The sequence below is a fragment of the Pelophylax lessonae genome (assembly GCF_965119305.1).
Source record: "Pelophylax lessonae genome assembly, chromosome: 4".
In the NCBI taxonomy this organism is placed as follows: domain Eukaryota; kingdom Metazoa; phylum Chordata; class Amphibia; order Anura; family Ranidae; genus Pelophylax; species Pelophylax lessonae.
In genome coordinates this window covers 492,509,698-492,531,484 of record NC_138771.1, presented here as the reverse complement: position 1 = coordinate 492,531,484, position 21,787 = coordinate 492,509,698, and the positions used below count along the sequence as shown (strand labels likewise).

Sequence of the window (21,787 nt, the reverse complement as noted above, 5' to 3'; positions counted from 1 at the left end):
ATGGTGAACAATAATAATTTTTTCTTTAAATTTATGGTATACCATAACAAAAAAAAATAGAAATCCACGTGGTAACAATTAATTTGACGTCAACAATTTTTGGTATTAGAGAAGTGCACTGTTAGAAAGGAAAATGTTTGACATGCTTACTGTATGCTACATTCCTCTAAACTTTGGTTTATTTTAGGAGGAAAATATAATGTTTTGTTACTAATTTTTTTTTTTTTTGATGCTTATTTCTCAGACAAATTCTATGCCCTGGTTTTATTGATTTAAGACTTTCAGACCGAAAGAAGATCACAGCCTTCAAAGACAATTCACCAATGGGAGTATTGTTTCCAAATTGTTTTTAATTCTGGTTTATTAAACTGTTTTCATGTGTAAATGTTTATGGACTTCACCCCCCCCCCCATATAGCTAATATGGTTGTTGTACTGCTTGTGGCAGTTTCTAATTTCTTATTTGTTGGGTGTCAGATATTTGATGTGTTCTGGTCTGACATGTATGAGCTCTGGCATTAATGAGTTTCTATGCCTTAGATAATTAAGCATCTCCTGTCTTATAAAGTTTTTATTATATTGTGAGATGGAAGAATAGGATGGAATTGGATAAATTGTTGCTCTATTTTTACACCTATAGTGTGCTAAGAATCATAACGAATGTATGTCAGTGTCACTACAAATTGTTAAGATTACTTTGGTATTGCTAAGATTTAAAGTTTAAAACTAGGCAAACCTCCTGTTGTTAATTCAATTAGCCGCATGGCCAGCCAAGCCATCTCTTTTCATTCTAAGGTGACTCATTGCCCTAGGCTTTGCATATTAATGTCCCTAGTAGTCAAGCCTTGTGTCTCCAAGTCTATTTCAAACCTGTTTGGTTTCAATTTCCTGTTTGGTGTCACTGGGCAACTGTACCATCTCTTATAAATTTCTGTTTGCATGGGTACTCACTTCTAGCTGTTTTGTGTGTCTCTGTGTGTCCATGTACACAAGACAGCTTGCATTTTACTCCCTATTGTTTAGTGATCCCAGCACCTTAGCCATGCAAGGGATTCTCAGTTGTCTATTGGCCTTTAGTTCTAGGTAGCTGCCTGCATGGGTGAGTAGGAGGACTTCAAGTTAACCCATCTCCACCTTTGGAGAAGACAAGGCAGTCCATTAGACTTTGCACCTCAACCCTTCCAAGGGCCCTCACCATTGTTGCATGTGTGGACATGCTGTGTTCTCCCAAGTTAGTACCATTAGGTATCCTTCCTGTCTTAAAATTACCTGCCTTCCTGTAAGCCCTGAACTCCAGTGCTGCAAGTGGTTTTTACTAGCATTTATTTTGCTGCCTGCCTGTAAGACCAGAAGCCCAGTGCCGCACTATACTCCTGCCATTCTTGTAAAACTTGTATTCCGTGCTATCCAAGTTCTTGTCTCTGTACTTACCTGTTATTCTTGCTGAAGTCAGAATGACTCCAGACCCAAGAACCAAGCTATCTCCCTTTGAAATTTTGATGGGGAGACCCTTCCCAACCCCATGGACAATGAATCCATTAAATTCTCATACCTGGAGATCTGCAGCAGATGCAAGAGCAATATGTGGCAAAATTAATTGAAAAATTAAACCGTGATTATGGTGATATTTTGCTCTCGTTTCCTTTGCCAACAGGTGCACCGACCCACCCATTCAAGCCTGGAGACAGAGTCCTGGTGAAGGCCCCCCATAAGCTGAAGTCGCTAGACCCACTCTACGGACCTCCTGCGACAGTTCAAGCAGTGACCAGAACAGCGGTATTGACAGACGACGCCCCGGTTTGGATCCACGCATAGCGACTGAAGGAAGCCCCACCTCTGGACCCCACGACTGCGGACCGGAGATTGAGACGAGCACCAGACAAATTCCAGTTGGATCCAGACAGACGCATTGGTACAATGCCAACGGACACTCCTACTCCTGGAAGACTTCCCATCCGTGCAGCAGTGGTACTCTTTGTAGCAAGCTCAACACTAGTAGCCACTGTCTGATTACTTGCAACATGTGCTCACCAACCGGAGAACCTCTCCTCATTATGCCCAATGTGGTCCCTTGCAATTACATATTAAACACATCTCATTCATCTTGGACACTTAACAGTTAGGCTTTGCATACAGATTACAGACACATTGATAAGTGTTTACATATTAAACACATTTCATTCATCCTGGACACTTAACTTTTGCATATGGATTACAGACTACACCTGAACACATTGACAATTACTTACATATTAACACATCAGACAGCTGAGCAGAGATGGAACGGCTCTTCCACAAATGCAATTTCAGACACACACTACACCCCACATTTTGTCTATCTGTTAGGGAAAACAAACACCTTTTCATGTATTGTTTAGTAGATATATTCTATTGTTAAACTGACCCATGGATTGTACACTAGTTTAAACTGGTTTTTGCCACTCAAATGGCCCATAAATATGTGAGCTGAAATGAAATAAATCAGATGTATCTGCATTAAGCTTAAGTGTTATATGTGTTACATCTCCTGGCCAGCAGAAGGAAAATTCCCTACACAGGGGAGTTAGAACTGAAGGGTCGTAAATCATCTTGCAATTGCCTCCTGACGTAAATGAGCTAACAGTTTGGTGTCAGAAGTTTGGATCTGCCATACACAGTATCGGGTGAGTAATTCTATTTTTTTATTATTGCCACCCTATACTGTCAGAGCGGATTAACGGTACCCGGTTAGTGCTACTGTAATCGCCTCCCCACTCCTCTGACTGTCTTATGAGGCTGTAGGATCCCTGACTTTCTGTCTGGACAGTGCTAATTGGCCCTGTGCTGATCACATGCACCCTTACAAAAAAAAAAAAACTCTTTAGCAATAAACACCAAGCTGAGCATGTGCAGAGTGCCCCCAAGGCTCTGTTCTATCAGCAGATAATTTGGGGACTGTGTAAGAATGGGAGGATCAGAGAAGATAAAATCAAATAGCTTGTATACACAATGCAGGGAATTAACTCACAGTGAGTATAACAAGCATGCTTTACTGCATATACAGACTGATTTTACTGTTGTGGGTTTAGAAACATTTTATGCTATTTTTATCTTAGGATCGAATGTCAGGGTTATTACATATGCCTAGACGAAAAAAGCAACATAGAAACTATTACACACATACAGTGCCTTGCGAAAGTATTCACCCCCTTGAACTTTGCGACCTTTTGCCACATTTCAGGCTTCAAACATAAAGATATAAAACTGTAATTTTTTGTGAAGAATCAACAACAAGTGGGACACAATCATGAAGTGGAACAAAATTTATTGGATATTTCAAACTTTGTTAACAAATAAAAAACAGGAAAATTGGGTGTGCAAAATTATTCAGCCCCCTTAAGTTAATACTTTGTAGTGCCACCTTTTGCTGCGATTACAGCTGTAAGTCACTTGGGGTATGTCTCTATCAGTTTTGCACATCGAGAGACTGAAATTTTTGCCCATTCCTCCTTGCAAAACAGCTCAAGCTCAGTCAGGTTGGATGGAGAGCGTTTGTGAACAGCAGTTTTCAGTTCTTTCCACAGATTCTCGATTGGATTCAGGTCTGGACTTTGACTTGGCCATTCTAATACCTGGATATGTTTATTTGTGAACCATTCCATTGTAGATTTTGCTTTATGTTTTGGATCATTGTCTTGTTGGAAGACAAATCTCCGTCCCAGTCTCAGGTCTTTTGCAGACTCCATCAGGTTTTCTTCCAGAATGGTCCTGTTTTTGGCTCCATCCATCTTCCCATCAATTTTAACCATCTTCCCTGTCCCTGCTGAAGAAAAGCAGGCCCAAACCATGATGCTGCCACCGCCATGTTTGACAGTGGAGATGGTGTGTTCAGGGTGATGAGCTATGCTGCTTTTATGCCAAACATAACGTTTTGCATTGTTGCCAAAAAGTTCGATTTTGGTTTCATCTGACCAGAGCACCTTCTTCCACATGTTTGGTGTGTCTCCCAGGTGGCTTGTGGCAAACTTTAAACAACACTTTTTATGGATATCTTTAAGAAATGGCTTTCTTCTTGCCACTCTTCCATAAAGGCCAGATTTGTGCAGTATACGACTGACTGTTGTCCTATGGACAGAGTCTCCCACCTCAGCTGTAGATCTCTGCAGTTCATCCAGAGTGATCATGGGCCTCTTGGCTGCATCTCTGATCAGTCTTCTCCTTGTAAGAGCTGAAAGTTTAGAGGGACGTCCAGGTCTTCGTAGATTTGCAGTGGTCTGATACTCCTTCCATTTCAATATTATCGCTTGCACAATGCTCCTTGGGATGTTTAAAACTTGGGAAATCTTTTTGTATCCAAATCCGGCTTTAAACTTCTCCACAACAGTATCTCGGACCTGCTTGATGTGTTCCTTGTTCTTCATGATGCTCTCTGCGCTTTAAACGGACCTCTGAGACTATCACAGTGCAGGTGCATTTATACGGAGACTTGACTACACACAGGTGGATTCTATTTATCATCATTAGTCATTTAGGTCAACATTGGATCATTCAGAGATCCTCACTGAACTTCTGGAGAGAGTTTGCTGCACTGAAAGTAAAGGGGCTAAATAATTTTGCACGCCCAATTTTTCAGTTTTTTATTTGTTAACAAAGTTTGAAATATCCAATAAATTTTGTTCCACTTCATGATTGTGTCCCACTTGCTGTTGATTCTTCACAAAAAATTACAGTTTTATATCTTTATGTTTGAAGCCTGAAATGTGGCAAAAGGTCGCAAAGTTCAAGGGGGCCGAATACTTTCGCAAGCACTGTATTACAAATATTACACTAAATATCTGTAATGTTTGCATGAATGTTAAGACAGCACATTTTTATTAAATCAGCCTTTATAGTGTTTAGAGGGCTTCTTCTTTTGTTAGAGGTTCCCACCATCATACCTTAGCTCCGCCTCCGTCATGTGATGTGTGTGCTTTTTTCCATTCTGTTGGAATGTCCAGCGTCCATAGGAGTGAATTGGCTAAATCGGATTTTGTGCTGTAAATGAAAGCAAATAACAGATGGTATTTGTACGCCATCTAGTGGTGTCTTCACCAACAGCTTCAAATCCTCCATTAGCTACACAGCTGGTAATTTGGTTTTCTGATACAATATATGGTTAAAATGACTACATTCAAGTGATGGGTGCTGTTAATGCTACAATTCCAACCTTGTTGTAACAGATTGGCGAAAAAGGATCTGTTCCAGCATGACTATGCTCCTGTGCACAAAGCCAGCTCTATTAAGACATGACAATACTTAAATAAAAATCCTCCAGGTCCTGTCACACTTATTACTCTAACTTTAGGAATTAAACAGAGGAAGGAGAGCTATCAAAAAACATGGACTAAAGAACAATAAGCAATGACATTTGGATTTTTGGCTCTACCTACTTCCTACAAAATGTTAATAGTGTTTACTCTTGAAGATACTTGTCCAATGAAATGGACAATCTGACAGATACCGTTACAAAACTCTTTATTGTACACAAATTCATAAAAATACCAATGAAACAGACATAGTTTAACCACTTTAAGACCGGAGGATTTTCCTGCTTAACGTCCAGGCCACTTTTTTCAACTTGGCACTGCTTAACTTTTACTGACAATTGCGCTGTCATGCAATGCCGTACCCAAACAAAATTTACGTCCTTTTTTTCCCACAAAAAGAGCTTTCTTTTGGTGGTATTTGATCACCTCTGCGCTTTTCATTTTTTGCGACATTAATAAAAAAAGAGCGAAAATTTTGCGAAAGAATTGACATTTTCTACTTTGACAGTTAAAAAATATCCAATATATTCAATTTTTGTCATATATTTAGGCCAAAATGTATTTAGCTACATGTCTTTGACAAAAAAATTCTCAATGAGCGTATTTTTAACCACTTTAAGACCGGAAGATTTTACCCCATTTCTGACCAGGCTATAATTTGCGATTTGGCACTGCGTTACGTTAACGGACGACTGCGCAGTCATACTGTACCCAAATTAAATTTATGTCCTTTCCCCCCACAAATAGAGCTTTCTTTTGGTGGTATTTGATCACCTGTGCGATTTTTATTTTTCGAAAAAAAGAGCGACAATTTTGAAAATAAAAACAATATTTTTCACATTCTGATATATAACATTCCCCAAAAATCTTTTATAAAGCAACATTTTTTTAACATTTTAGGCCAATTTGTTTTCTGCTACATATTTTTGGTAAAAAAAAAATCACAATAAGCGTATTTTGATTGGTTTGCGCAAAAGTTATTGCGTTTACTAACTACGGGAAAGATTTGTCTTTTTATTGTTTATTTCTTTTTTACTAGTAATGGCGGCGATCTGCGATTTTTTTTTTGCAGGACTGCGACATTGCGGCGGACAGATCGGACCCCTAACTGACATTTTTGACACTGCTATACATATGCACTGTTACTGTAATAATGACACTGGCAGGGAAGAGGTTAACACTGTTGGTGATCAAGGGGTTAAATGTGTGCCGCATGCTTACTGACGTGTGTGGGGGGAGGGGATTGTGTGACTCACTCTTTTCCTGACGATCGGGGAAGAGCAGCGGTGATCACCGCCTCTCCTCCCCTGGCCCGACTCCCGCTGTGTCTGAAGGGAGGAAGGGAGGTTTACGTCGCTGGACCCAGCCGAGCCGCTCTGCTGCAGTAGCAGCAACGTGAGCAGTCGGCAAGTGGTTAACCTGTTGCCGACCTCCTAACGTATGAGTGCGGCTTACCTAGTACGTGATGCAGCACTTCCAGGTAGGGGGGCGAGTGTGCTGCCTGTGTTGTGATTAGTCACAGCGCAAATCAGCAGGTGCCAGGCAATGATTGACTGCCAGTACCCGCTGATTGGTGAGGAAGAAAACAGGACAGAGTTCTGTCAATGTAAACAATACAAAACTCCGTCCTGTCATCAGTGATGTGCTGGTTTTTGTTTCCTTGAAAAGCAGGGAATAAAAACCAGTACATCCCTTCTTCTAAACACCTCACAGTAAACAATACACTAAGCACTGTTAGGCACACATTTAATCCTTTGATCACCCTTCCCAGCCAGTGTCATTAGTACAGTGACAGTTCATATTTTTAGCACTGACTGCCCGCCATTCTATCACAGTCTTGCTATAAGTCGCTGATCTCCGCCATTACTAGTATAAAACATAAAAAAGTATTAATAATAATTCAAGTATATATACATATAGACCATATTTTGTAGATGCTAAAACATTTGCATATGTATAAGAATACATATTGGCCTAAATTTATGAAGCAATTAGATTTTTACAATTTTTTTTATTGAATATGTTTTATTGCAGAAAGTAAAAACAAATATTGTGTTTTAAATTTGTGGTATTTTTTAATTTATAGGTTGATCAAATACCACCAAAAGAAGCTCTATTTGTGGGAAAAAATGATATAAACTTCATTTGTATACAGCATTGCATGACCATGCAAATGTCAGTAGAAGTAACGCAGTGCCAAAAAGCAAAAGGTAGCCTGGTCATGAAAGGGTGTAAATCTTCTGGAGGGCAAGTGGTTAATAACATACCCAATACCACTAGCCCTGACTGTCCTAGGGGTATTTTTTGTTAAAACATTTTTTTTAGGGTGTAACTCCGCTTTAAGATGACACTGCAAACAATGACTCCTAGGAGCCTAATTATCTTTAATTTTATGTAAATCAAGGATGCAATTAAAGCCAGGAACAATTTCTCTTCTCCAACAATAGATTGATATATGTCCCCAATATGAGCCTGCGGAGGCAAAAATTGTTTCATTTATAGATTTCCATCTATCAAGGGTCTATAGTGGCACAATATTATATGTTTTGTATTCAGCAACTGAAAAATCCACCATGCACTGGCTATTTAGCTAGTTGATAAAGTGTCATTCATAAACATGCATGGTCCCTGTGGTCCATAAGAGGAATTCAAGCTATCATTTATAAAGTATTTCAAGAACTGTGGCCCTTCACATATATTATCAGTGTAGGTGATAGCCTCATCTGACCCCCCTCACACTTAAAATGAAAGCTCAAACCTCAAAAGGAAGTTGGGTGGTACAAGTAATAAATGGAAAGTTCGCAAAGCCAATAGAAAGGTCACTATGAATCCAGAAAGTCATTACCATGTAGCTATCTAGCCACATAATAGCATACAGATGGTTCCTGTGGTCCAGACGAGGAGATTGGGTTGTTATTGTGGATTATCTGAAAGTGATGTCCATTCACATATAGTAACAGCATAACTAACAGTCACATACAACCTCCCTTACACTTTAGGCAATATTCAATGGGCATGTAGAAATTGCATGGTGCTTCAAATAGGCAATTTAAATATCCGCTGTATACTTGACTCCATATGGGATTTCTGAGTGTCCATCATATAAGAATAAAGTTATACTTATCAGTTCCCGAACTGTGACTCAGCATCCTGAAATAACAAGAAGACAAGATGGTCTAAAAACCACCTGACCGGTTTTGCCTGTTCCATATTATGCCTTCTTGGTATCTCCTCCTCTGGACCACAAGGAATATCTGTATGCATGATGCCTATTTTTTGGAAAGATAGCTACATGGTGATGACTTTCTGGATACATGATGACCTTTCTAGTGGCTTTGTGAACTATCCTATAATTACATGTACCATGTGGTTTGAGCTTTCATTTCAAGTGTGAGGGAGGTCAGATGAGGCTATCACCTAGACTGATAATATATGTGAAGGGCCACTGTTCTTGGAATACTTTATGAATGATAGCTTGAATTCCTCAAGAACACAGGGATCATGCTCATGGGTGACACTTTACCAATTAGCTAAATAGCCAGTGCATGGTGGATTTTTCAGTTGCTGAGTACAAAACATATAATATTGTGCCACTATGAAACCTTATGGAAATCTATAAATGATACTATCTTTGCCCTGTAAGCTCATGTTGGGGACATATTTCCATCTATCTTTGGAGAAGAGAAATTGTCCCTGGCTTTAATTTCTTCCTTAAATTGCATAAAATTAAGATTATTAGGCTCCTAGGAGTCATTGTTTGCAGTGCCACCTTAAAGCGGAGTTCCACCCTAAAAAAAATACCCCTAGGACAGTCAGGGCTAGTGCATTTAAGCAATGATAGGCTCTGAACTGTCCCCTGTTTAGCTTGCCTGTAAGAAGAAAAACGTACCTTGAAAATTTCTTGTCCAGCGCTGCCATCTGTGTTGTGGGCAGCTGAAGCTGTAGCGTCCCTCTTTGTGTCCTCTTCTGTGATGTTGGAGTCCCAGAATGCCCTGCTCGTCACTTCCGGTGCAGGTGCGTCATCCCGTAGCTGGTTCTGCGCATGCCCAGAAGCTGTTCTAATTGATTCATCAGGGAATAACGCGCCTGCACCGCAAGTGACGAGTGACACCGGTGCAGGTGCATTGACTCCTGGGATTGATGACGCTCATCTCCCAGGAGTCAATGCAAAGGAGGAAGTGACGTCGGGGGCTGTGGCCGCAGGAGGAGGAAGTGGAAGGAAGGTAAGTTAATTTTCAGGAAAAATAAGGTAAGTAAAACAAAAAAAAAATATTAATTATCCAATTCTTTTTCAGGATGTTTTAATGTAATCGATGGAGCAAAGTGTCAAAATAGGGTGGAACTCCGCTTTAAGAGCATTATAGGCCCCCGGGCAATGCAATGCACTGGGGCCCTGCATACACAATCACCCATGAGAATAAAAATGCAAATTATCGATAAGGCTATATTTATTGGTACCTCCAACAAAATCAATGTTTAAACATTAACACAAAGTTTGGACAATATAACATGAGCTTGAAAAAGAAATTACAGACTGAAATGGCACAGTACGAAAGCACTATGAATTATTTATTAAATTTGCAATAATTGTTTGTAGAGAATTCTTTTATAATTGGTTTGAAGTCAGTGGTCTTCAGGATGTCATTTTCTATACACATGACTGAAAGCCAGTTCAAAGGTTGCTGCCCCATTGTGCTGCGAAGCTCATTTTTCTTACACAGCGCCTCACCCCCATGGCACCCTTTACACTACAAAGCCCCCCCTTGGACCCTTTTACATTACAAAGCTCCCCAACCCCACACCTCTGGATCCCTTTACATTACACAGCCTCTCCCATGGACCCCTTTACATTACACAGCCCCCCCCCATTGACCCCTTTACATTACACAGCTCACCACCACACACCTCTGGACCACTTTACATTACACAGCCTCTCCCATGGACCCCTCTACATTACACAGCCCCCCGTGGACCCCTTTACATTACACAGCCCCCCATGGACCCCTTTACAATCACACAGCCCCCCCATGGACCCCTTCACTTTACACAGCCTCTCTCATGGATCCCTTTACATTACACAGCCCCCCCCCCCCATTGACCTCTTTACATTACACAGCTCCCCACCCCACACCTCTGGACCACTTTACATTACACAGCCTCTCCCATGGACCCCTTTACATTATACAGCAGCTCCATGGACCCCTTTACATTACACAGCCCCCCATGGACCCCTTTACATTACACAGCCCCCCCCCATTGACCCCTTTACATTACACAGCTCCCCACCACACACCTCTGGACCACTTTACATTACACAGCCTCTCCCATGGACCCCTTTACATTACACAGCCCCCCGTGGACCCCTTTACATTACACAGCCCCCCATGGACCCCTTTACAATTACACAGCCCCCCCATGGACCCCTTCACTTTACACAGCCTCTCTCATGGTTCCCTTTACATTACACAGCTCCCCCCCATTGACCTCTTTACATTACACAGCTCCCCACCCCACACCTCTGGACCACTTTACATTACACAGCCTCTCCCATGGACCCCTTTACATTATACAGCCGCTCCATGGACCCATTTACATTACACAGCCCCCCCATGGACCCCTTTACATTACACAGCCCCCTATGGACCCCTTTACATTACACAGCCCCCATGGACCCCTTCACTTTACACAGCTCCCCCATGGACCCTTTCACTTTACACAGCTCCCCCATGGACCCCTTTACATTACACAGCCCCCCACCTACCTTTTGACCCCTTTACATTACACAGCTCCTCCCAGCTCTCCCCCTTCCTACCGTATTTAAGCATGCTGCATGCAGAGTGGGAGGCACAGGAGAGCGGAGCAGAGAACAGGAGGCATTAAAGCCCCGTACACACGCACCGATTGTTGGCCGTAAATGTTCGGCCAACGTCTGATCGGCCGATTGTCGGCTTGTTAGTATGATGCTTCTGACAACCGACTGCGACTTTTCGGCCGAACAAAATCTGGTGTGCAGGCTTTAAAATTTTTGTTGGCCAACAAAGAACGGCCGATTGTTCGTCAGTCAGTACAGATTTCGGCCGACAAAAATGTGATGATCAAGACTGGGCATGCTCAGTGAAGAAAAAACACACGAAAAGTAGACCAGAACATGACATCACTTATGCAGTTGGTTGTTGTTGGCCGACAAAATTCGTGTGCAGTCTTGAGCACTTTTCAACCAACAAAACAGCACCGGACAAAAGACGGCCGAACGGTCGGCCGACAATCGGTACGTGTGTACGGGGCTTAAGGCAGAACGAAACCGCAGCCCTGAATGGACAGCGCAAGCTGCTGGAGTTAACTTTGCAAGTTAAGAGTTAGGTGATTGGTTGCTAAGGGGTCCTAGCAACCAATCACCTGCTCGTTAACTTAGAAAGTTAACTCCGGCAGCTCCTGCTGTCTATTCAGCGCGGTTGTTTCACTCTCTCCTGTTCTGCCTCAGTGCCTCCTGTGTTAGTGGGCGGCGCAGGCAATCCGGTGGCCGGCCCTGAGTGTCACCCCTCAGGCAGGACATGGCTGTCAGGACTAATGCTTGGCTGGGGCTGGGTTGCTGGGCAGGTGGGGCATGCCCATGCGGTAAGACAGCCCTGATTGTTCTCCTTTCTAGTTTATTATACAACATGGGCATTTGGTATTTTTTATAGTTTTCAAACCATGTGTGTTTTGTTATTTTTTGTGTACAATAAAGAGTTTTGTAATGGTATCTGTCAGAGGTTGTCTGTTTCAATGGACACGCGTCATCATGAGTAAACACTATTAACATTTTATAGGAAGCAGGTAGAGCCAGGAATCCAAATTTTATTGCTTATTGTTCTCTACAAAGACATGGTGTGACCAGTTTGGTGTGGACTGTGGAGTGGCTCCAGTAAACCACTCCAGTTTGCTGTGGAGTGGCTTGCACAAAGCCCTGACCTCAACCCTAACGAACACAATTGCAAATCAAGTCTTCTCATCCGACAGCAGTTTCTTTCCTCATAAATAGCACAAAGTGCCACAGACACACCCTAAAATCTTCTGGAAATCTCCAAGGGTGGAGGCTGTTATGGCTGCAAAGGAAGAGGAGGGAGGTGCATCCCCATAATATTGACCATGGTTTGTCCAACAAACTCATAAGAGTATGATGTTTAAGTGTCCACAGACTTTTGGCCATATAGTATAAATATGAAAATATTACCTTCCTTTCAACTTCTTTACATGCTCAAAATCCAAGAATTTGGGTCTACGACGCACCTCCCTTTCTGTTTTGAACATGGTGTTCTTCTGCTTCATCACTGGAATGGAAAGAAAAAAAAAATTAATTATTTCCATTAAAAGTTATAATATACAGCAATGACTAATGATATTCATGTCATAGTCCTTATAATGGTACAGAAAATGTTCTATTTTAAGTTTAGGCTGGGTTCACACTGAATTTAGAGCAGCTTGCAGCAGGGGGTCTGGTGCGTACCTGTGGACTGTTTCAGGTCCGAATTAGGCATGAATTTTTGACTGAATTCAGACCTGAAACTGACCAGAAGACACACAGGATTTTTCTGCAAGCCGCCCCGCAGCTGACACTGAGCTGTGTGAACCGGCTCCATTGAGAGCCAGGCACAGTCTCCTGTCATGCGAATTGGATGCAGGGAAACCCGCATCCAATTCACAACAGTTTGAACCCAGCCCCAGAATTATTTTTCTCCTATTGATGCTCCTCTGATATTGGCTGGTTACATGTATTGTCGCACTTCTCACACATGAGTCTGTCACTTCCCCTGGGTGCGGTAGTTTGGGTTGTTTGCAAACTATTAATGTAAAAAAGGATCATTGTGGTTTGCCACCAGTAAAGTAGACTACACAAAATCTTATTGATCGGACTGGCAGATATATTATTACCAACTGCGCACAGGGTCAATTAATACAGCTTAGTGATACTGAAGCCGTTAGCGATATAGGTATGCTCTTCACCTTTTCTATCCTTTAAACCAATGGTCTCCAAACATTTCAAACCAATGGCCAGTTAATGTCCTTCAGACTTTAGAAGGAGTGCACTGTGGTCAGTGGGAGTAGAAAATGTTCTGCCGTCAGTAGGATTGAACAGTTTTTGGCATTAGAGAAATAGTGTCCCATCATTGGTGTCAATGGGAGAAATAAAGTCCCATTGTTGGGTGTTAGTAGGAGGGATATTGCCCCATCATTAGTATAATCAGGGGGAATAGTACTCTGTATTTGGTGTCAGTGGGAGGAATAGTGCCTTATCATTGGTCTCAGTGGGAGGAATAGTGCCTTATCATTGGTATCAGTGGGAGGAATAGTGCCTTATCATTGGTCTCAGTGGGAGGAATGGTGCCTTATCATTGGTATCAGTGGGAGGAATAGTGCCTTATCATTGGTGTAAGTGGGAGGCATAGTGCCCCATTGTTCATGTCAGTGGGAGTAATAAAGTCCCATTGTTGGTGTTAGTAGGAGGAATATTGCCCCATCATTGGTATAATCAGGGGGAATAGTGCTCTGTATTTGGTGTCAGTGGGAGGAATAGTGCCTTATCATTGGTATCAGTGGGAGGAATAGTGCCACATCATTAGTGTCAGTGGGAGGAATAGTGCCCAATTGTTCATGTCAGTGGGAGGAATAGTGTCACATCACTGTTGTCAGTGGGAGTAATAGTGTCCCATCACTGGTGTCGGTGAGAGGAATAATGCATCATCGTTGGTGTCAGTGGGAGTAATTATGTCCCTTTGTTAATGTCAGTGGGAGGAATAGTGTCCCAAGGGATGGATAAAGACAATCAAAGGGCTGCACCCGGCCCCGGAGCCACAGTTTGGAGACCTCTGCTCTAAACCCTTCTCAGCTGCTGTATTTACAGTAAACCCCCCTCCATTGCGGGGGTTACGTTCCGGACCCAGCCGCGAAAAGTGAAAATCCGCGAAATAGAAAAACCCTATTAAAATACACTGTAGGCATGTTTTTTTACTGTCACTGTACTTTTAAAAGCATTTTAAGGTCTTTAAACACACTTTTAAAACAATAGAAACTCATTTAAACACATAAAAGATACTGAGAGACAGAGCAAGAGCTATGGAAAACACAAAAATATTAAATTTTTAATGATTTATATAGTAAAATAACATTACAGAAAAAACCGCAATATACCGGGACCGCAAAAACGGAACCGCGATGGAGCGGGGGTTTACTGTATATCTAACAGATATAGTATGAGGTTGTTCCAAAATATACAGCGCTCTTATTCCTATTGTAGCCACCCTGCCTGGCGTGTCTCTGTTAAATTTAGTCTGCATGGTTGTAGTTTGTCAAATCTAATTTGTATTCTGGATTTGTCCAGTTTCCTTCTAAATTCTGTCTAGATACACACAGTGGACTTGGGTTAGGAATATTCATATCCTTATTCAGGAATTTCTTTGTCAGTGGGAAAGTCATCATCATGGGAAAGTGTATAGATTTTGGGGTGAGCTGAGGCAAGTGTTTGGAGCTGCTTCTTTAGGCCTGCGTGCCTGAAGAGGCCTGTATGTGACTGTTTGGAGCGGTCTTTGAAGGCAGGATGTCCCAGGAGATGCTGCTTGACCCTCCTGAAGAAGATCACGCATAGAATGAAGCAGTAGTGTATTTAGGTTTTTGTGCTGCCCTAGGCCTGACTAAACTCGTGCACCCCCTAACTTAAATATGACCCACCCCTTCCTGCCAAGACCACACCCCTTCCTGTTTAAGACCCCCTCCCTAGTCATCTGCAAACCACACCCCTTCCTGCTTTACCAATGCAGCTGCTGGTGTGAATGGACCCTAAGCTGTGTTGAGAGGCTTTTGCTTGCTTCAAGTAGGTTTTCCATACCTATGCAAGTCTATTGGAATGCAAAATCTGCATTAAGCACGGGTAAATGCAGGTCAGAAGGAGGTCAAGTGCACCTGTCAGTAAATTCTGAATGATTACTGAAGCATTGCAAACTAATTTCAGAACAAATGCCAGTGCTAAGTGATAACAAAAGCACTTCCAGTGGTGGAAGTGCTCATATTCACCTGCTAAAATACCCCTAAATGACATCACATTTGGCCAGCAGATAGGGTTGGGCTAAATCCATATTTGTGGATTATTGGACATACAATGCTGATCTGACAACACAGGTACCGCTCTTGGCTGTCAGTGCCACTTATCCCAGGAGGAACACTGGGGATGGGGACCTGCCCAACTACAGTTCCATTTGAAGGTGGTCATGTGACATTCACAAACCAGATTATTAGTTAAAGCATTAGGACTCAATCAGGCCAAAAATTACCCCAAAATATGTCAACACACAGACTGAAAGATCTTTTACCTGTGTATGTTTAATTACAATACCTTTTGCTAAATAAAACAGGATTAACTGGCATTAAGATGTTCTTATAGAGAAAAACCTAAGACAAATCAGCAGGTTGCTAAAACCATGAGCAAAAAAAGTACATGTTCCTGCTTTACTTCTCATCCAGAAGACTACAAAAGCCTGGTATTCCGCAGAGGAGGGTAAGCGGAGCATTAGGCTGCTAAGACCTGCTGCCAGTGCCACACTTACTAGTATTGGCGGCCGCCAGTTGTAATAAGTGTGGTGGACGGTCTGTCCAAACGGCAGGTCAGTCATCGGCCGCCAGCCAGTATTATCATACTGGCAGCAGTGCAGCCCCTTTATGGGGGCGCCAGACCGATTTGTCTCCTAGGCCCTGCCACCCGGCTCAGTCTGTCCCATAAGACTGGTTCTACACTGAAAGTGTAGTGCAAGCGGTGGGGACACTTTTTGTGCAGGAGCCGGGAGGAGGAGGCTGTTTTTTTCATGCGGGGCGGCTTTTTTGTGAAAGTGCTGCCCTAGGCCTGGGCCTTGTTGGCCTAGGCAAAGATACAGCATTGGGATGAAGTCCTAGTTTGTGCTGGTTCACTCTCCTAAAGAGAAATGCAGTTGTTGCCTATAATGTCTAGTGAAGGGCCCTTTTCTGTGCAGTAACAGCTGTGACCCGTACCCTCTCTCCTAAGATACATAAGAATTAAATAGTTTCTTTAACCAGTTCTGGACCGGAAGGATTTGCCCCCTTAATGACCAGGCCATTTTTTGAGATTGGGCACTGCGATACTTTAACAGGCAATTGTGTGGTTGTGCGATGATGTACCTAAATAAAATTGATGTCTTTTTTTCCCACAAATAGAGCTTTATTTTGGTGGTATTTGATCACCTCTGCTATTTTTTTTTTTGTGCGCTATCAACAAACAAATTCGACAAATTCTGAAAAAAAAAAAAAAACCACAATATTTTTCACATTCTGCTATATAACATTCCCCCCCAAAAAATGTAAATTTTTTTATACTAGTAATGGTGGCGATCTGAGATTTTTAGCGGGACTGCAACATTGTGGCGGACAGTTCTGACCCCTAGCTGACATTTTTGACACTTTTGGGGGTACCAGTGACATTACTACAATAATCAGTGCTATAAGTATGCACTGTTACTGTAATAATGACACTGGCAGAGAAGGGGTTAACCCAGGGGCGATCAAGGGGATAAATGTAAGCCTAGGGGAGTGTTTCTAACTGTGGGGGGATGGGCTTTTGAAATGATCACAGAGACCTGTGTTCCTATATATAGAAGGATCACAGGCGCTCTGTGATCATTCCAGAGAGAAGAACGGTCAGCTGTGTTTACAATTGCTGAACATCCTTCTCTCTCAGCGGGGAGCGATCGCGGTTGGCCAGTAGCAATCGGAGCCGCCCGCCCCATGCATCAGAGTCCCCACTGCCGAGTGGGGGCGGGAGCGCGCTGCCACTGGCACGCGCTCACCCCCTAGCAGCAGACGCGGGACCGACGTAGGGCTACTTCGGTTCACGCAGGAGGGGCTGCCTGCTGCAGTATGTCTGCAGCGGGCGGCCCGGAACAGGTTATTTTAGGAAAGTGACTGGCACCCAGTTTGCATTTTCTTGCTGGAAAATTACTTAGAACTCCCCAACATATATTTTTTTGAAAGCAGAGACCCTGCAGAATAAAATGGTGGTTGTAACTTTTTATGTCACACAATATTTGTGTAGCCTTTTTTTTAAATTGCGATTTTCAGGAAGAAATACACTTTAATGACTTTTAGTGCACAGAAACACATTATAATACCCAATGTTTTGGTAAAACATAAAAGTTGATATCATACTGAGGATACCTAATATGTCACACTTTAAAATTGAGCATGCCTATGGAATGGCAACACTCTACGGTATCTAAAAATCTCCATAGGCAATGCTTTAACTTCTTCCCACCTGGGCCTTTCGTTGTTCTGAATGGACTTACAGGGGCATCCCTCAGAACATGAGCCAATGTGTGATGGCTGAGATCACGGGACACAGCCAAGACGGGATTGGGATATGGGCACTGTGATTGACCATCCTGATCTTGTGACGGCTGTGTCCAGTCACAGCCTTCTCTATGTCAGTTTTTCCCGCTGAGCTCAGTGTGAGTTCAGTGAGAGCTCAGTGCGGGGTGGGGGAATCTGCAAAGTCTGTGACAGCTATGTGTGTAAGGATGATTTCACAGACAGAGCTTTCACAGATCCCACCACAAACAGTACACCAAGCACCACTGTCCCTGTCCCCATACAAATCTGTCACAGTGACCCCATAAACATCTGTACCTGTACACAAAACATCTGTCAGTGTCCCAACACATGTACCAGTGCACAAAACATCTGTCAGTGTCCCATCACATCTGTGCCAGTGCACAAAACATCTGTCAGTGTCCCATCACATCTGTACCAGTGCACAAAACATCTGTCAGTGTCCCATCACATCTGTACCAGTGCACAAAACATCTGTCAGTGTCCCATCACATCTGTACCAGTGCACAAAACATCTGCAATAGTGTACCATTGTGACATCAACATCTATCAGTGTCTGCCGGTAGCCGATCAACATCTGTCAGTGTACAAGTGCACAAAAACATTTGTTAGTGTACCAGTTTACCACCAATAAATAAATAAAACGTTTATAGTGCCCCCATCCCCCCGTGCAAAGGCGAACGCACACATTGGGTACGCATGCATATGTAAAAAACGGTAGCACACACACATGTGAGGTATCGATGTGAACTTCAGAGCGAGAATTCTAGCACCAGACCTCCTGTGTAACTCTAAACTGGTAACCAATAAAGGCTTATAAAACATTGCCTATGAAGACTTTTAAATACCGAATTTTGGCACCATTTCACAAGCGTGTGCAATTTTAAAGTGTGATATGTTTGGTATCTATTTACCCGGTGCAACACTATGTTTATATATTACCAGAAATGTGGGTATTATATTATCTCTGTGTGCATTTAAATGATTAAAATGTATTTATGTGTTAGTGTGTAAAATTGCGCAAATACTGTGCGACATAAACATTTGCAAAACCCACCATTTGATTCCCTAGGGCCTCTGCTAAAAAAATATACAATATTTGGTGGTTCTAAGTCATTTTCTAGCAAAAATACAGATTTTTACTTGTAAACAAAAAGTGTCAGAAGAAGGCCTGGTCTTAAAGTGGATAATGCCTGAAGGTACTCCATGGATGTTACGCTTCTCTATGTGGCCAGGCTGTGAAAAAGTCTCACACATGTGGTATTGTCATACTCAAGATGAGCAGCAGAATATGTTTTGGAGTGTAGTTGCACACATGCCTATGCCGTGTGTGAGAAATAACTTGTTAATATGACATTTTTGTGAAAAAAAAAATGAATTTCTTTATTTTCCAAACAATTGGGGGAAAAAATTACAACTTCAAAAAACTTGCCATGCCTCTTGCTAAATACCTCGGACTGTCTACTTTCTAAAAAGTGGTAATTTGGGGAATATTTTTACTGTCCTGACATTATGGGGCCTCAAGAAATGAGATAGGCCGCCAGTACATCAAATTTCAGTAATTGGTACCATAGCTTGTGGACTCTATAACATTCACTCAGACCAAATAATATACACTGATTTGGGTTATTTTTTACCAAAGAAATTTAGCAGAATAGATTTTGGTCAAAATGTATGAAGAGAAATTACTTATTTGCAAAATTTTATAACAGAAACTAAGAAAAGCCCATTTTTTTTTCAAAATTGTCAGTCTTTTTTAATTTGTAGAGCAAAAAATAAAAACCCAGTGGTGATTAAATACTACTAAAAGAAAACTCTAATTGCGTGAAAAAAATGATACAATATTCATTTGGGTACAGTGTTTCATGACTGAGTAATTCTCATTCAAAGTGTGACAGCGCTAAAAGCTGAAAATTGGCCTGGGTAGGAAGGGGGTGAAAGTGCCCAGTATTGAGGTGGTTAAAAGCCTTTACAGATTACCAGTTTAGAGTTAAAAACTACAAAGATCCTGTGCTTATGCTACCACTATGGTGTTCCTACTCCTTGGAGGCTACTAGCACTGTGTGAACCATATACTGCCCTATCTAAATGGAAAACAGTTATTTTAAGAAAAATGCAATAAAGTGCTATGCTCCCCTTATATACATAAATACCATGTTCTTATAATCAAAATAAAACATGTGAAAAAACATATGTGATAAAGAATCAACTCATTAACATAATAGGTATCCAGTGAAAGATCATAAAGTTAAATCAAAGTCCTTCCAACATGTCCTTAAAACCGAAATAAATTATAAAACCAGAGTTTCGTCATGCTGACGTCTTCAGGGGGTGCCCACTGAAGACATCAACATGCGTCGGGGCTCTGGTTGTTAGGAGTGCTAGGATGACAAAATCAGTGCTTTATATGCTTATCAGTGGCGGCCGGTGCATAGGGGGCGCCAGGGCGCCGCCCCCCCTGAAAAAAGGAAGAAAAAAAAAAAAGATAAAAAAAAAAAAAAAGATTGCAAAACGAGCAATAAAGTTTGAAAAAAAAAAAAATTGCGTTCGCCGCCGCCGCCGCCAGCCGATGTGGAGGGGGTGGGGGGGTGGGGTTACCACCCAGAAGAGGCGCCGATTGGCTGCCTTCTGGGGGGCGTGGGGGGCGTAACCTGGGCGCAAGGCAGATTCCTTGGAAACCCCCACTTCGTGGATTCCTGGCTGTGATTGGTCCAGCCTCCAGCCTGGACCAATCACAGCATCCAGGACATCCAACGCTGACCCCGCTGACGTCACTCGCAGCAGTGGACCGGACCGCGGGCGATGGAGTCGGGTGGACACCGGACGGGAGTGACGGCGGCACCGGAGAGGAGACCAGACCACCGGAGGTCATCTGCTGGAAGACATCACCACCGGTGAGTCCTCGTGGTCCTCCTGTCAGTCCTCCATGACCATCCATCCAGCTTTTCCACCGCCATCCCCCTATGCTCTGCCTCATCCCATGAGTCATGGGATGAGGCAGAGCAGAGGGGGATGGCGGTGGAAAGGCTGGATGGATGGTCATCATGGGCCATGACCATCCATCCATCCATCCATCCAGCCTTTCCACCGCCATCCCCCTCTGCTCTGCCTCATCCCATGACCATCCCTCCCACTGCTATCCCTCTCTGCCTCATGCCCTCATCCCTCCCACCTCCATCCCTCTGCCTGATCCCATCTCTCCCACCACCATCCCTCTGCCTGATCCCATCTCTCCCACTGCCATACCTCTGCAGGGGGCATGTACGCTGGTCACTGTATTGAAAGGGGGCATGTACGCTGGTCACTGTATTGAAAGGGGGCATGTACGCTGGTCACTGCATTGAAAGGGGGCATGTACGCTGGTCACTGTATTGAAAGGGGGCATGTACGCTGGTCACTGCATTGAAAGGGGGTATGTACGCTGGTCACTGTATTGAAAGGGGGCATGTACGCTGGTCACTGTATTGAAAGGGGGCATGTACGCTGGTCACTGCATTGAAAGGGGGCATGTACGCTGGTCACTGTATTGAAAGGGGGCATGTATGCTGGTCACTGCATTGAAAGGGGGTATGTACGCTGGTCACTACATTGAAAGGGGGCATGTACGCTGGTCACTGCATTGAAAGGGGGCATGTATACTGGTCACTACATTGAAAGGGGGCATGTACGCTGGTCACTACATTGAAAGGGGGCATGTACGCTGGTCACTGCATTGAAAGGGGGCATGTATACTGGTCACTACATTGAAAGGGGGCATGTACGCTGGTCACTACATTGAAAGGGGGCATGTACGCTGGTCACTGCATTGAAAGGGGGCATGTACGCTGGTCACTACATTGAAAGGGGGCATGTACGCTGGTCACTGCATTGAAAGGGGGCATGTACGCTGGTCACTACATTGAAAGGGGGCATGTACGCTGGTCACTGTATTGAAAGGGGGCATGTACGCTGGTCACTGCATTGAAAGGGGGCATGTATACTGGTCACTACATTGAAAGGGGGCATGTACGCTGGTCACTGCATTGAAAGGGGGCATGTACGCTGGTCACTGCATTGAAAGGGGGCATGTACGCTGGTCACTACATTGAAAGGGGGCATGTACGCTGGTCACTGTATTGAAAGGGGGCATGTACGCTG

The 21,787-nt window shown here is 43.1% G+C and overlaps 1 protein-coding gene across 1 annotated transcript in view; it reads right to left on the bottom strand.

The window, feature by feature from the left end:
* The window catches only part of LOC309552720 (protein mono-ADP-ribosyltransferase PARP12-like), a gene marked incomplete at its 5' end in the record, with an annotated part of 96,084 nt that overhangs the window by 28,144 nt on the left and 46,153 nt on the right, over positions 1-21,787 (bottom strand). Inside the window, 2 exons of the mRNA XM_082253644.1 lie at positions 4,916-5,012; positions 12,498-12,594. Of these exons, the coding sequence (XP_082109770.1) occupies positions 4,916-5,012; positions 12,498-12,594 (194 nt within the window). The remainder of the gene's footprint in view (positions 1-4,915; positions 5,013-12,497; positions 12,595-21,787) is intronic.